This window comes from Primulina eburnea, chromosome 1 (genome assembly GCF_022965805.1).
Source record: "Primulina eburnea isolate SZY01 chromosome 1, ASM2296580v1, whole genome shotgun sequence".
NCBI classification, from domain to species: domain Eukaryota; kingdom Viridiplantae; phylum Streptophyta; class Magnoliopsida; order Lamiales; family Gesneriaceae; genus Primulina; species Primulina eburnea.
This window is the reverse complement of record NC_133101.1, coordinates 15,289,868-15,306,419: the sequence shown is the minus strand read 5'-3', so window position 1 is coordinate 15,306,419 and position 16,552 is coordinate 15,289,868. Positions and strand designations below refer to the sequence as shown.

General features: G+C 35.7%; 2 protein-coding genes across 2 annotated transcripts in view; both read left to right on the top strand.

Annotated features, from left to right (window-relative positions):
* The window catches only part of LOC140828251 (isoamylase 3, chloroplastic-like), a 64,827-nt gene extending 51,829 nt beyond the window's left edge, over positions 1 to 12,998 (top strand). The window contains 6 exon segments of the mRNA XM_073191240.1: positions 7,662 to 7,741; positions 9,774 to 9,878; positions 9,965 to 10,063; positions 10,986 to 11,047; positions 11,722 to 11,830; positions 12,613 to 12,998. Coding sequence (XP_073047341.1) covers positions 7,662 to 7,741; positions 9,774 to 9,878; positions 9,965 to 10,063; positions 10,986 to 11,047; positions 11,722 to 11,830; positions 12,613 to 12,726 — 569 coding nt within the window. The 3' untranslated portion in view covers positions 12,727 to 12,998.
* An 836-nt stretch (positions 12,999 to 13,834) lies between these two features.
* Positions 13,835 to 15,885, top strand: LOC140811631 (transcription factor bHLH113-like). Its single transcript, XM_073169646.1, has 5 exons — positions 13,835 to 14,425; positions 14,510 to 14,638; positions 14,759 to 14,827; positions 15,434 to 15,541; positions 15,630 to 15,885. Exons 1-5 carry the CDS (start codon positions 14,159 to 14,161, stop codon positions 15,798 to 15,800), a joined length of 744 nt encoding a protein of 247 aa, XP_073025747.1. The 5' UTR covers positions 13,835 to 14,158; the 3' UTR covers positions 15,801 to 15,885.
* The last annotated feature ends 667 nt before the right edge of the window (positions 15,886 to 16,552 follow it).

Here is a 16,552-nt window from a genome sequence, read left to right as displayed (position 1 = left end):
CACCATCTAGATTACAAATCCTTAGACCAACGCGTTGTAGTTATTCAGTACAACAGGGGGTCTCTATGAGGTAGCAAAAGAAAATGGTTTATGTGGTTTCAAATATAGAAGTGAAGATCAAACAAAAAGTGTTCTTGATTAGGTTGGGTTGTGAGGCCCGGGGCCGAAGAGGGCGGGGGGTGATCGCCGGTGCCATCAGTTGCACGGACAATGAACGGCTCCTGGCAGGCTTCTAGGTGGAGGGAACATGAATGAACCGACCCACACGGGAATGAGAGGGATTCCGAGACTGTTCAATGTAATGGACTGTACAGTTGAAGAGGGCTTAAAAGATTTGATTGGTACTACTCATATCACGAAGGTGCATTTTCTTTTCGGTAGCTCATCACATAAGAACTCCAAAGTTAAGCGTGCTTGACTTGGGGCAATTTTGGGATGGGTGACCTCCTGGGAAGTTTCCTAGGGTGCGTGTGAGTGAGGACATAAGCACGCTGGAAAGACTCGTCTTGGTACAGTGAGGACAGTCTTCGAATCTGGGGCGTTACATGGGTTGTGGGGGGTCTTCGATTTGTTGGTCAGAGAGAACCAGGAATGCGAGTTTTTTGCTTGAATTAGATCGAGTAGGGCATATTGGACCTGCTCCATGTTAAAGGATTTAATCTACTCTCCATCTTCGTGTCTGCCTTTCAATCGGTTCAGTGGTACTAATGCTGTGTTTACCATCCAAATATATAACAACAAATGAGAAAGTTCCCTGGAAGTGTCCAAATATAACCATCTCACCAGAAAACATCGCGCCATAGTGCCAAGCGGTCTTAATTTGTGGGATTGGTATATTGGCTATATTATTTGTTGGAAAAAATCAGATGAAGGTCAAGCCTATTCTTGATCGCGATATTGCTCGAGGAAGAGTTAACAACACTTCTGAGAAAAACAAAAAAGTTGAGTGGCAGCAATCATCGAGAGAGGAAGGAAGTCGAGGATAGTAGTAGGCAGAGGCTGGTTAAGAACTGGTATGAAGCACTTATTGTTACAAACGGAAGGGTTAACACTTCGTGGGAGCAGATTCAGACTGTTTTTGGTAACTCTGTCAATAGGAGAATTGAGCTCTTTCATTTTCTAGCTAATAAGGCAGTGTGGTGGCCTTCCAATCAGCCAGAGTATTCATATTTTTTAAACCTCAAGTGAGGTTTCTTGATGGAAGGGCTGTATTTAGTTTTGAGGAGTGGAGACCAGAAATCAATAAGGACATGGTTTACGAATGTTGCAGCAATTGAGTCAGGATTTTTAATCTACCTTGGAATTTTTGGTCTTCTGATACTTTTAAAATCATCGGGGATCTATGCAGTGGTTTGTTGGATATAAGTGATGACAGTGCATGCTTGAGAGATCTTGTGGCATCAAAGATTAAGGTGAGAGGTACTGAAAGAGGATATATTAGCAATGGGATGCAAATTCAGTTGAAAGAAGGGATTATAGAGATTAGAATCGAGGTTGATTCTATTGATTTACCAGCCTATATGAGTATTATGAACATCAATCGTACGCTTAGGTCGTGGTAAATGGTAAGAGGATGTTGGCACGATGGGGGAAGTCAAATATTCGTAGAAAATAAGTCGAAGTTGCGGGATCCACCAGTCGCTCTATTATCGTCGTCAAGGAATCTAGTGTAAGGCGAGAGCATGGACCTTATTTAGGAGATAGAGTGGGAGCTATAGGGTTTGGCATCAATGAGGTAGTGGTGAAAGATAAGAAGACTCTTGTTCTTCCTAAGAGGTCGAGCATCGACCAGTTACTTCTAATGTTATGTCGGCTCCTCCATTAGGGGGAAATGTAGTTAAGATATTAAAAAGAATCGCCCCTAAAGAGGTTAGTGATTTCAGAAGATCACCTATCTATAGAGGAGCTGATGGTGTGAAGACCCAAAATTTTACTATACAAAGAGACAAAGTATCAAGTTGATTTTTGTTTTGCATTGAAGATGAATTATGGCATGGAGGAGAATAAATTACATGCAACCTTTGGTATGGAGGGAGAAGACCTAAAGTCACATTGGTGATTAATGTCATAAACCATGCAACCTTTGGTATGGAGGGGGAAGGCCTAAAGTCAATTGGTGCCTATAAATAATGGCAAAAGAATGAGTGAAATCACACCAAAACATCAAAAGTTTTCACCAAAAGTTGCAATTTTCGAGTACCAAAAATTCTACCGAATTTCAGAAAGTTTTTCTCCTTGTTTTACACGTCCAAATTCGATCTCCACCGTTCAGAATATACCTACACGTGTTTGGAGCAACATATCCAAAATTCAGATTGATCCAGTGGTTCAACTAAGCGCAAACATTTTTGCAAGGTGACTGGTTTTTTAGTGTCAACCTTCAACTTTCATTCCAAGATTTTTGGAATAAACTTTCAGGTAAGTAGGTTTATATGTTTTAAAGATTATGTATGTTTTAAAATTCGATCGTCTATTGCATGATGTGAATAAGTGTGGATTTCGAAAATCACTAAATTACTTCAAATCGTTTCGTTTTGTTACGTCTGTTTGTTCGTTTATGCTTCTCCGTTCCGTTCTATGTTGGTGTCATTCTGTTCGAACCAATTTGTCTTTGAATGATTAGTTATTTGTTTGAATCTGATAATGGTGCATCGGGAAAGCCTGTGAGGGAAAAGGCCCCAGAGTGAGCCTGTCTATAGGAGAAAGCCCCAGACGGAACCCGAATACGGGAAAAAGCCCCAGAGAGAGCCCATTTACAAGAGAAGGCCCCAGAGAGAGCCCAAGATCATGGATAGCTCATGATCATTATAATATGTTTGTCTGAGAAGTTATGTTCTGAAATGTTCTGATTCGAAGTTCTGATTGTTCTAAATCTGGTTTCTGTTCATCCAACTCTGAAACTCTGATTTGTTCAATGATTAACTTATGTTCATCCAACTTTGATATACTATGTTATGTAAAAGAAGAAGGTTTTAAAAGTATTATGTATCAAATGTTTTCTGGTATTCGATCGGCCCTACTTGCTGAGTGTTTCCCAAAACGCTCACCCCCTTTACGTCCCTCTCCAGATGAGAATGAAGAACAGGTAGAAGAAAATGAGCAGGAGCAATTCCGGTGCTGGTAAAGAATTAGAAAGAAGTAATTCAAGTTCTGGATATTCAAGTCCATTAGTGTTCCTTCGTCTTTCTTAGTAATGTTTGTACTTCGCTTCTGCAACCTCTGTATTTTTCTTCATTTGTAAAAACAATGGAAAATTTATGAAATAGACTGGTATTTGGCTATTTGCTACGAGGCTTATTGTTATTTTATTAACAATGCCGGATGTCACCGACGTCGCAGTCTCGGGGCATGGCAAATGGTATAAAAGATATATTGCCTACCTTTGAGAAAACGTACAGAAGAAGAAAATTCAAGAAGAAAACGTACAGAAGAAGAAAATTCAAGAATATTATTGAGAACAAAGTTGGTCTCAAAAAGGGTGCTTGACCAAAATCCAAGTTTCTTGAACCAGGAGGACTTTTTGTTGGGGGAGGTTGACTTGGGAGATAGGGAAGATCTATTTTCAGCAACTTAGGAGATGATTCCTCGGAGGAAGGAGATGAATCTTTTGTTTCAGACAGCCATGTTTCATGCCATTTAGATTTTTCAGTACATACTGAAGATGAGGTCGCAGATTTAAAGGGGATGTTCTCGTCTTCACCTGGTCCTATGCAAAATACCAGGGCACTTCAGCAGGAAAATGTGTAACCTTTAGTGGAAGAGGTACTCTCTTGTATTCAATCATCATTTCTTTTCAATCTTCATTTTATTCTTCATGCATCGTTCTCCGTTCTGGGGATGTCTAGCGGTCTTTTAAGGGGAGGAGGGCAACCGAGGAGGGCTCAATGTTGAGCTAGGTAAAGAGAGATCAAATTTTACAGGGGCTGAGACGGGGAATAAGTCCCAAGATGTGGATGAAGCTTCGGCAGTGCATTCAAATTATAAGTGTTGGGAAGGTGTTTATCAGTTAACATTTTAAGTTGAGAACTAAAAAGATTGAAGTTCAGGATTAATTACGAGAAAGGCTTGGTTTTCAAGGGTTCAAATGCTTTTTATGAAGATATGCTCATGGAATATTAGGGGGTGGGCAGCAAGAAAGAAGGGATTAATTCGTACCGTATTACGTAAGGAAAAACCGGACATTGCGGTGCTTTTATAAGTCAGAGAGAGACGCTGGATGGTAGATTTGTTGCAAGTTAGTGGAAGACTAGATTTTTTGACTGGGTTTTCTTACCCGCGATAGGAAGATCAGGGATTTTTCTAGTGATGTGGGATCCCAGAGTGATGGTGGTCAGTTATAACTTGATAGGGGAGTTTTTGGTCTCGATAGAGATCCAACTTAATGATGATATCAAATGGTGGTTCTCAACTATTTACGGACTGTGTAAGCCAAGAAAAAGATAACTATTTTGGGATGAATTGGCGGGTTTGAGAACAATGTGGTGACAAGTGGTGCTTGGGAGGAGATTTTAATTTTGTTAGAGCTTTGAACGAAAAGATGAACAATATATCCATAACTACGAGCATGTCGTGTTTCGATAAATTGATCAATGAGTTGGAACTGATCATCGGGGATATACCGATTTGTTGTAGGCTAGACAGATATATGTTCTCAAGGGGTTGGATGGACATCTTTCCCACTTTTAGAGAAACGATGTTCCTCAAAATTACCTCAGATCACTTTCCAGTTTTGCTAGATACTTCCAAGGTTACTCGGGGTCCATCTCCGTTCAGATTCGAGAATGCTTGGCTGACTCATAAAAACTTAAAAGATACAGTTTCTTCCTGGTGGAAATGTGGAATAATGGGGATTGTCAAGGGTGGGATGGGTAGAAGTTCATGAAGAAACTTAATCCAAAGTTCAGGTATACAAATGGAACAAAAAGGTCTTTGGGTGTGTGGATGTGAATTATGTGGAGTTAGTTAAAAAAATTAGATAGCTGGATGAGCTAGAGACGGAGGGGGATTGGTCGGATGTTTTGCTGAGGAAAAAGGGTAATGAGGTGCGAAATGGAAGAAATGTTGTTTAGAAGGTTTCAAATGGAAAGTCTAAAAGCTAAAGTGAGATGATTGAGGCAAGAGGACCAGATCTCGAAATTTTTTCATGTCTTGCTGATTTATCGAAGGAATAGATCACTGATAGATAAATTGGAATTGGAAGATGGGTCTGTGGTTATCAGATTGAAGAGTCTATAATCTGATTATTATAGGAATCTTTATAGGAAATCTGATGGTATGGTGAGGTGGGGTGTAGGGGTTTGACAGGCTAGAGTGGAGCCCTATCGGTAAGGTGGATGCAGAGGAGTTGGAGATTCCGTTTTCAGAGGGGGAGATTAAAAAAGCGAAGGCTCCAAGCCCGGATGGGTTTACATTGGTTTATTATCAAAGTTGTTGGGAAACGGTCAAAGAGGATTTACTGAAGGTGTTTAACGAATTCTTTGAAGGAGGCGTGGTAACTGAGATTACCAATGAGACTTACATTTGTCTAATCCCTAATAAACAAGATGCAGTCAAGGTGAAGGACTTTAGGCCAATCTTTCTGATAACGAGCATGTATAAGATTTTGGCTAAGGTCTTAAACGAATAGGTTGAAGAAAGTCTTGAGCGAAACGATTGCGGAAAATCAATGTGCATTTATACAAGGGAGACAGGTTCTATATTGTTGTCTTATAGTTAATGAAATAGTCGAGGAGTGTAGATGAAAAAAAAGAAAGGGCGGGTGTTCAAAGTTGATTTGGAAAAGGCGAATGATAATATGGATTGGAGATTTCTAGATTTCTTGCAACAAAAGAAAGGTTTCAGTGATAGTTGAATGTCTCTTTTTCGATTTTTATTAATGGAAGGTCAAGGGATAAAATAAAAAAGGTAAGAGGTCTTAGGCAAGGGGATCCATTATCCCTTTTCCTGTTTAATCTTGTGATTGATGTATTGGGGCGGTTAGTGGATAGGGCTAAGGGTTGCGAATGAAGTCTGGGAGTTGGAAGTTGGTAGAGATAAAATAGAGATCTCACATCCAATTTGCGGATGATACTTTGTTTTTTGTTAAATCTGAGAAGCATTTTATCTCCACTCTTTTAGCTAGAAGTTGGGGCTGAAGATTAACTTCGAAAAAAGTGTTTTGTTGGGTCTAAATTGTTCGAAGATGGAAGTAGAAGGGTTGGCTTCAGGGATTGGGTGTAAAAAAAAATATAGGTGGAGATGTTCTGTGGATAGGGAACCTTTGTGGAAAAAAGTATTTGCTTGAGGAATAAGGCATTTTTAGGGAAATGGTGGTGGAGATGTTCTGTGGATAGGGGACTTTTGTTGAAACAAGTTGTTAAGAGCATTTATGGATTGCAAGATAATGGTTGGGACGTGGGGTTGGTAAGGAATAGAACTTTTAGAAATCCCTAGAAATTTATCTCTCGATCTTACCCGGCTTTTCATCTTTTAGTTGGAGCGGTGCTCAAAGGGGGGACTATCGTTCGTTTTTGAAAGAATACTTGGTCAAGGGTTTCGTCGTTCAAAGATATTTTTCCCTCTCTTTTCCGGATTTCCTCAAGTCATAACAAACCTATTAACAGTTTTATCAGTGAGGTAGGTCTTCCGGTTAATTCCACATATGCCTGGGGTCTGCGCTTCAGAAGGGTTTTGAATGAGGTTGAAATTGATGAGTTGAGTACTTTTTTAGGGGTTTTAGATATTGTTCATTTGGAGTTAGGAATGGTGGATGTTAGGGTTTGGTTGGAGGACCCTTCAGGGACTTTTTCTGTCAGATCTTTTTATGATTTTTTTCTTGTCAGTAATTTTCTTAATTTCCGTTATTATTCTAACATCTGAAGAGAACCTATCCAACATAAAGTTTAAGTTTTCTCGTGGACTGTGGCTTTGGGAAAATTGCCGACTTGCGATTCTTTGCAAAGAAGATGGCCTAACTGTGCATTATGTCCGAACTGGTGTACACGTAGACGGAACAAAGAGGAGAATCAAGTTTGCATTGTTCGTTCACGAGTTGAATTTGGAACAGAGCATTGCAAGAATTTGGTATGGAGTGGATATTTTCAAGAGCGGCGCATGGTATGTTTCTTTTGGACCCCGAATTACCTAACAGATGGAAATGTCGACTTTTCGGAATGTCCGGTAGTTCATTACCTTTTTTGGTCAATCTAGTGGGAGCGGAACAGAAGAATCTTCAACGATATAGCAAAGTCTATAGACCGGGTTTGGAAAAGGATTAGATTTAGGGTTGCTAGTTGGACGAGAAAGCTTGCAGAGTTTAATTATTTCTCTATCTAAGATCTAGTCAGAGATTGGAAATTTTTATGTTATTGATGATAGTGTTGTCTTTTTTGTATTGTGTTTTTGTGGGTATCTTGTCCGCCTCCCTGTAATTTGTTTTCCTATTTTGATATAATTTTGTTTCAAAAAAAAAGTTTAGAAGAGCTACTTTTGATCTTATTCCTTGTGTTTTAGTGTTACTGATTGTTTCACATAATGCTTTCGGCCAATAGAAAGTTATTCCATATCCTTCCCTAATTTTTAAAACCTGTGTCTGTTTCCACAAAATTTCATGTTTCAGTGGTAGAATTGTTTCTTTCCATCTAATTTACGAACTCGGTATTCTTTTGATGTGTGACTATTAGGAGAAACCTCAGATATGAACGTCAAGGCACTACGTTCGCGGCAAATGAAGAACTATCATTTAGCTCTCATGATATCCCAGGTAAACATGCATGAAGATTTGTCTAGTAGCAGTGTAATTGTCTTTTAATTTCTAACTGGAATATCATGAAATATGTTCTACTAAAATAATATGCTTGTCTGGTTCTATTGCAGAACGCTCATCTTAGAGAAACAAGTTGCTTGCAGCTAAACTTATATTGTTTAGCTACCCGCCAAGTAGATAATTCAATGTTTTACTTTGACAAATGATCTCAATGAGGGAACAACTGTAGAAAGTATTGTGGAAAATCATGATTAGTTTATTATGACGGTTGCCACCATTTTATTACTTTTATCGGTATCTCTTTATAAAATGAGTCGAATAATTGATGTGTGGCTGTTAACTTCAAAATACTGAATATTGATATTTTGTATTAGAAAGATCAATTTCTTTACAATCACAAATGGAAGAGCTTTTCTGCTGAATTATCAAAAGAATATTGTGTCAATGTCCCTTGCACATTCTTCGAAGTTAGTTATCAAGCTAGATAATATAGATGAATGTTTTTTATTCAACTTAAGAATGACAAGTGTTGATAAAGGTTAGCGGCTGTTTACTTAGTGTTGGACGTTTAGTAATAGAAATATAGCTAAGAGAGAGCGCACACAACATAAAATTTATGTGGTTTGGTCATGAAGGCCTATGTTCTTGAGGTAATAACCAAAGATCTGCATTCTTTTAAATCTCTTCTATACACGAGAGTTGAAACTCTTACTAATCTCTCCTAAACTCAGGGATTAAAACTCTAATTGATTTTTCTATATTAAGAGCAATCATCATCTTCTTTATATATGAGAAAATATTGGGATAATTATGGTAGGAAATCTTTTGATATATGCAAAATAAATTATAAATTGAATTATATCAAATCTAATTCTAGAATATATATTCCTTAATTTCTAACACTAATGTCAAGTTGAACATGGAAATCTAAGTTGGATTGTTCAACATGGAACATAAAAATGTCCTGAAGAAAGTCTTGCACGATGTTGTAACAAAAATAAAGATATAGACAGCAGATAGCCGGATATGTTTGATTCCCTCGGAAAATTTCAGTTGTTGTTATGAGAAGTTCAACTTGTGACCATGATAATCTGTAATTGGAATGGATAGTTAGAATTATGCTTATTCTTGACTGCGGAACTATTGTTTATGTGAACAGTCACATAAACATTTGTGTTGCTACTATTCACATGAATAGTAAAAGAATAGGACAACACGCTGCACACCAGACAGAAAAAACTAAACCTAGGTTAAGATTCTCGCAAAAGGCCTATATAGACAATACAATACCCAGAAAACTAAAACTCCTATGATCTATTTTAGTTTAGATTACAATCATTACTTAAGTTTGAGAAAATATATTAGGTTAAATATGGTTGGAAATTTTTACCAGCTAAATATCAATGAATTCACGTCAAATATATATTATAATCTTAATAATTTGAAATATGATTTTTGAATATGTTATTTAAATTCCAGCGTTCCTTTTACTAGACAACCTTCCCATATAAACTCATGTTTTTGGTTATTATGCTACTAATCTTTATAACATGGCCTTTGACCGGACAGTTGCATGCTTCATGCCTCAGATGAATCTATGTATTAATAAATTCTTAATTATTTTTGCTGTCTGGAAATTATGTAGAGTAAAAAATGGAGTGTCAACACACTATTAATGTTTTCTTGTGTTTTTTCACCTTTTCTTTTGATTGTTCAATTCATGTTTTGATTGCTCCAATAACATAATTTATTTTGAGAAACTTCGTAATATTCACAACCCAGACTCATAAGTGTCAGCCATTTTTTCTGCAATTCAGTTAACAGATACGCATTTATTGTGCTCACTCATTGTTTTCTGATGCTGTAGTTTCATAATTCCATCGTTTACGTTCTACTAAATATTCTGATTTCAATAAGAGTTCTCCATGTGAGATGCATTTTCATAATATGGATTAGTTTTCCCCAATGGCTGGGCTCTAAACTTTGTTGATACATCTGTAATATGCATTTTCATTGTTTTATGTTTTAGGGAACTCCAATGATGCTAATGGGGGATGAATATGGCCATACTCGTCATGGAAATAATAATAGTTATGGGCATGATACTGCTCTTAATCATTTCCAATGGGGACAAGTATGTGCTACATAAACTATTTCTTTACTTCTTATTTATCTTTAGTGTAAAAATTGTAATGTCAAAATTGAAATTTTATGAAACAGTTGGAGTCCAAGAAAGATGATCATTTTAGGTTTTTCTCGGAGATGATAAAGTTTAGGCAGAGCCATCATGTCTTCAGAAGAGAGAACTTCCTTGGGAAGGTAAAATTTTAGATTTCAGAGGCCTAGTTCATGTCTTGCATGTGCGCAGTTTGTGTCTGACTGTTAGCTTCATTCAAGTTAATTTAATATTAAATAAATTTAACTGTTAGTCTTGCCCCTTGACCTAAGTACTTCAAATAGGTAGATGTGACACTAGCTCATTGAAATATTCTACACATTGGGAAGTCTAATGTTTGGCAAAATGTGATTCTAAGAATGGTTTGGGATTGAAATTGTTTCTTAGTTCTCTAATTGGAGCTGCTAACACTACCGACTAGCTAATAGTCATTTTATGCAGGATCGAGCTCTTGGAAAATACCAAAAGGAGTCTTATCAATTTGTTAACCATGCCGTATCATGTTCAATAAACTTAACCATAGATCATTAATAACTAAATGAAAATTTTAAGTTGCTGTTAGTCTTCAAATATCATCCGCTCTGGATACTCATTATTCCATTGGTCAAATAGTGAGGCTGATCCAGTAGGATAAAAAGTAGCTGCGATCCAGAAAATCTTATTCTAAATTACCAAGGAGAAGCTGCTAATTTATTTATACTTTATTATCTCATGTAAGCCTATGTTATGACGATCTTTTGACCTAAATGATCAATAATCTTTATTTGAATTCCAAAGATTTATGATGTTCCATGTGGCCAAAATTTATATATTGAGTGGCTTGGGACATTGCTCGTCCCTTGTGTGATATTTCCTCAATACGTACGCAACACTATTTTAGAGGGCACACAAATATGTGTTCGGAACAAGGGTTGGAATTTGTGGCATTACAAGAACAAAGACTTTGTGTGCTTTTGTAATTTCTAGCTTGTATAAGATGATCTTTTTAAGAATCATTCTTTCATGTGATACTTGAACTTAACAAATTATCCGGTCAATTTTTATTTAACACTCCTTGCAATGCAGAATGATGTGACATGGCACGAGGACAACTGGGACAATTCTGAGAGTAAATTTATTGCATTCACGTAAGGAATCACTCATTTGAATCTGCCATAATATGGATTCTTTTACCGTTCCTCATTTTTAAACATGTTATGCTTTCACGCATGCCAAATCTTGTGTGAATTCTACTTTTCTTTAATGTAGGGAAAATAACAAAAATCTTTAAACTGAGTGTCTATCTAGAAAACCACAAATTTGTATAATCGAAAAAAATCTTGTATTCATTTTTTATTCCAAGGGTCTTAGCATTGTTACCTTTACATTTATTTGATTTAGACGATATAAATTTTCCGAAACCATATGTTAATGTGGCTAAAGTATATTTTACACATGTTAACACAAATTGATATTCTCGAAAAAGTAATTTCGAAAAAAATCAATATTCCAAGGGTCTTAGCATTGTTACCTTTACATTTATTTGATTTAGACGGTATAAATTTTCCGAAACCATATGTTAATGTGGCTAAAGTATATTTACACATGCCCGACAAACCAACACGACTTACATCATGAGGAATATCTTTTTCAAGCATTTGAATTATGCATGATTGCTTTTGTATGAATTGATAGCATAATGATTGTCAAAAAAAATTAATTCCATCGTGTTTTCCCTCGGCTCTCCTGGGAACCCCAACACAAATTTTAACTGATTTTAAATTTATGATTACATTCATGCTGACAAATGTGATGGTTTCAGACTTCATGATGAAACTGGTGGTGATGTATATGTCGCATTCAATGCACATGACTATTTTGTCGAGGCTATTATACCGACGCCACCACAAGGAAGACAATGGTATCGGGTGGTTAGTTCCTAAACTCAGTAGTTCCTGATGGTTTAAGATAATTTTGCTCAGATGCCATCACATGTTGTGCTAGTTACTGGTTAAGCTATTTACATACTTTATTGGAAATCCATATTTTTATATGCTTCTTACCGTCAGACTGCCGTTAACAGTCTGTTCTCATTGGCTTCAATAGCTAAGAATTTGCATGATTCTTTGTTAGAAGAATTCGAGCCTTGATTTTGTTATTATCCATATGCAATCTTAACTTTTCCCCTAAGTGGATTGTAGTGGTCTCCCTGTAATTGCAATCCACGCAGAAAAATGTATTGGTAAGATAATCAACCGCTGTTACGAAACACAAACGCACTTTCTTTCACTCCATGCACACATTGGCTTATCTGTTGAACACAAACAAGTGTCTTCCCTACGTACTGGTGCTTGCATTTATCTCAACTTATAACGGAGATCAGCTTTGTTGCTTCAAAAATTTCCAACTATATCTGAACCAACTCATCGCCCATTAAATTCCAAATACGTTTTTTTTTTTTGCTTTCAATGACTTGAGTAAATTATTTACAATTCACCCTCAAACGTCTTTTGCTTTAGACATTAGATAGCATCTGTCCAGGATCAGACTAAGTTTCTCTTCGTTCAGTGTGTTTTACTTGAATGTTCTATGTTTTTCCTTACCCTTGAAAAAATGAAATATATTATGCCGGGTGGTATTAAATTCTACTTTGATTATCGATGTGTTGTTCGTTCATCGCTCAATTATGAGGCATAAACGAAAATGACTGCAGGTTGACACTAATTTGGTTTCTCCCGGCGACATCGTTCCTGAAGGTGTTCCTGGCAGTAGAGAGACGTATAACATAGCACCTTACTCTTCCATTCTCCTCGAGGCCAAGCTGTAAATGCTCTGAATTCAGTTTGTCATAATAAATCGATGAAAGACCAAGTGCTACCTTTAAACTAGTAACTTGTATACGTTGAATTGAGTTGGCCCAGAAACAGCTTGGAACCTAACCATGATAATTTATTTCGGGTTTTCGCCTGGTTCAGCGGCGTAGTAGGTCGAATCGAGTTTATAAACTTGGTATTGGAAACTTGAGGGTCAGGTCCACATCTGTACTTTAAAGTAGAAGAAATCTACTCTGAAACTATCATGGACTCATATTTTCTTTAACCAAATTTCTCTTCATCTAATGTAGATTTCATGGGCATGGTTTCATGAAAATGAATGGGTAAAGCCAACTATTAGTTAATTGCTAGCACTTGTTTTTTTCTGGTTTTTCAATCTCTGGGTGATAACATATTTTACGTTTTTTTGTCTTCAGATCCAAAAGTTTTTGAAATACATGCATATTGTAGATATTACTAATGTGTTTTCTGAAAAATAAAAATAAGACTATTTAATTGTTATAATATAAATGCATATCATAAAGTAAATTAATTATTTTCGTATGACGTGAATTGATTGCTATTTAAAATGGACTAACATCCATTTAAGATATTTTAATTTTATAATTGAAGATTTCAATACATAGCTTTATCTGTACTACTACTATTTGTCTCTCAATTTTTACTATCCATGCAAAAAAATTTCATGAAAATATTTGGCTCAGATTGAAGCATTATTTTATGTTGAGCCAACTATGTACGATTAGGAATTACAGATATATAAAAATGTGACAATTTTCATAAATAAACTAAAAAATATTTCCGATTGAATTTGTATTATATACATTATATATTGTATACTTAAAAAGTTGAAATATTATCCATTATGCTATTTTATCATATTTGCTATTTTTTTATATACATTTCAGTTTTACTAATGAATATTTTAAATAAAAACTCATTAGTTATGTTTAATTTAGTCCACACAGGTACAAAATTTTGATTTTCACCAATAAATATATATTATCTGAATACTATGTATGTATCAAATCTCATCTATATTTAAAAAAAAATTATTTGATTGCTTTGATGTTTGGCTGAACATGATGAAAAATGACTGATGGCAGGCATGCAGCACCTGTGGGCCACGTTCACTCGGGTAGATCCCACCTTCGCACACGTCCACAGATCAATCTTTTTACATGCACTAATACACCACCATTTCCTCGTAACTTTGCCCCGTCTGTCTTCCTGTCAGCACCAACTCCTTTTGCTCCAAGATTTTGCCTCACGAAATCCTAAATAATGTGTGTTCATAGAGAGACAGAAACCGAGACTTGGCAGCAGAAGCAACAATATAATGATTGAAACTTAATTTGAAGAAAGGCTAGCTTATATGTACTCTTAATTCTAGGCTTCTAGCTTCTTGAAAAACAAAACAAAAAAATGACTGGTGCAGCTGGTGGATTGGACGAGGACCCTTTAGTTCTCAGGTGCTTTCCACAGCTGGTTTTTGCTGAAGAAACCGCCGATCTCAAAGATAAAATAATGGCTCACGAGTGTTTCAGTTTCGGTTCTTCTTTTGCATGCAATGATCCGAAAATGCTGTGTTTTGGTGGCTTTAATGGCGGCGATGCCACGAATTCGGGTCAGGAATCATGGTCAATTTGCATGGATTGTACTCCACTTTCTTCAACATTGCCTAAATCCAATGTCAGTGCTAGTAAATCTGCATGCAATTCTTGGGTTTGTTTTGTTTCTGTGTTTTGTTTCATTTTTTTGTTCCTGAGATTGCAGAAGAAGAGAAAATGGTCGGGGGATGAACCGGGTACGAATCCGGGTTGTCTTTCCGGGGCCCCGACTGGAAGTCGAAGGAGCAGCAAGAAGGCCAAGTCGAGCGACTTTACTGCCGGCCATCATGCAAAGGTCAAATTCCATGTTTGGATGTTTAAATTTGATTATCATTTAATTCCCAATTAATTCTTTGTTATTTAATTATTAATAATTAATTAATGTACTAATACACTTCTAATTTTGAGTATTTAGATTGTTAAGAAAGAGAAGCTTGGGGAAAGAATCACTGCATTGCAACAACTTGTGTCACCCTTTGGCAAGGTGGATTCCATAATTTTTTAATCAAAGCATATTTTAATTTTTTTTAATAATATTTTTTGGATTCAAATTGTTTAATATATTAGGGTGATATTTAGATCAAGTTTGTGATTTCCATTCTATTTTATTTGTTTGGATACATATTTTTTTATATCAAATCAATATATTATTTGCTTAAATTAGCAATTATATATATACAATCCATATTTTTCTAATTTGAGTAAATAAAATAGTAATTGAGATGAATTTAAAATACATAATAAGTGGATGTTATTTCAAAACCATTTATTCAAACATAACATAAATGATTTAGAAAATTTATATTAAAGTTAAGAATTTTCATAAGAACTCTTTTGGAGATTTTTTACAGGAATATTGTTTCTTAGTTAGAATAGTTTTTTACAAAATATAATTCATTTCAATCTGTATAATATTCTATGGATTTTATATATAGATCTATGTATATATATTTAGAATATTTAATTTTTATTGTATAATAAATTTTCTTTCTAGAACCATAATTTTATAAAAATTATAAGTACGTAGGGTGTCAGAAAAATGAACTAGCAAGCTCTGTGGCGCCATATTTAACGTGGATGAGTTGTGCAGACCGATACAGCATCGGTGCTACATGAAGCATTAGGTTACATAAGATTCCTGCAAGATCAAGTGCAAGTCCTCTGTACTCCATACTTGCACCGCCACAATCGTCCGGCGGTAACTACCTCTAGTGATCTTTTCCTCCGGCGTTTGGTGTTTGTATTTTGTAACCCTGATCAGATCCAGTTTCATTTTTCACTTATAGGGAAATGACCGAAAGGCCGTAAATTGTCGAGAAAAAAAAATGGATCTAAGAAGCAAAGGACTGTGCCTTGTTCCGATTGAGCTAACATTGCACGTAGCCGACGAGTCTAATGGTGCTGATTTGTGGTCATCTGTAGCAATGGTCGACAATTTGTCTCTTTTTAGGCTGTAAATACTTTTTGACATTATTGTTGTAATTAATTAAGTGCTTCACTAAAAGCTGCATAAATGGAAGATGTAATGTATATATCTATATAGTTTGTCTATCTTTGTGTTCTGCGCAGAAGTATCTATATATTGTTTTGATATAGGGGACATCTCTATATAGTTTTGAATATATATAGTTTTGATATATTGTCCATCGATTATGATTTTCTTAGATATAAAATATTTTTAGATATAAATGATTGGCTATTTTTTTTTGTGAGTTACTTTTTGTGTTTGACTTATTTCACCTTTTATTAATTTCATTTATTACCAGGTCCATTCATTTTGTATGCATGCCATGTATCTTGGATCTTCTACTTATAAAATATCAGGTTACCCGGTTCGAACATGATTTCCACCTACTAACTTGTCCAAACATTAACATGTTTTTCAACACACTAGCGGTAACATAATATCTAACTCGTCCAAATAATTTTTCAACACAATTGAGGTAACATAATATCTTACTCGTCTAAACATCTTTTTTATACTTCATGGGAAAAACATAAACCGCAAAATCTATCAAGATAAATCATTAAGAATTTGACTGAAAACTTAAGCGCAAGCTTACCTGAAGTCATAATTATGAATTTTTTAAAATGAGTCTTGATTTTCTAGATCTACGCGTTTTTTCTTGAGAGAATCATTTAGTTTTTTTTCTGAAATATTTTCTTAACGGGGAAGAGAATATAGAACGTGATGCCACACGATCTAGGT

Coding starts and splice junctions, on each gene's coding strand:
- LOC140811631 (XM_073169646.1), top strand. CDS start 14,159: ATGACTGGTGCAGCTGGTGGATTGGACGAGGACCCTTTAGTTCTCAGG. Junction 14,426..14,509: donor CAACATTGCCTAAATCCAAT/GTCAGTGCTAGT, acceptor CTGAGATTGCAG/AAGAAGAGAAAATGGTCGGG. Junction 14,639..14,758: donor CTGCCGGCCATCATGCAAAG/GTCAAATTCCAT, acceptor TTGAGTATTTAG/ATTGTTAAGAAAGAGAAGCT.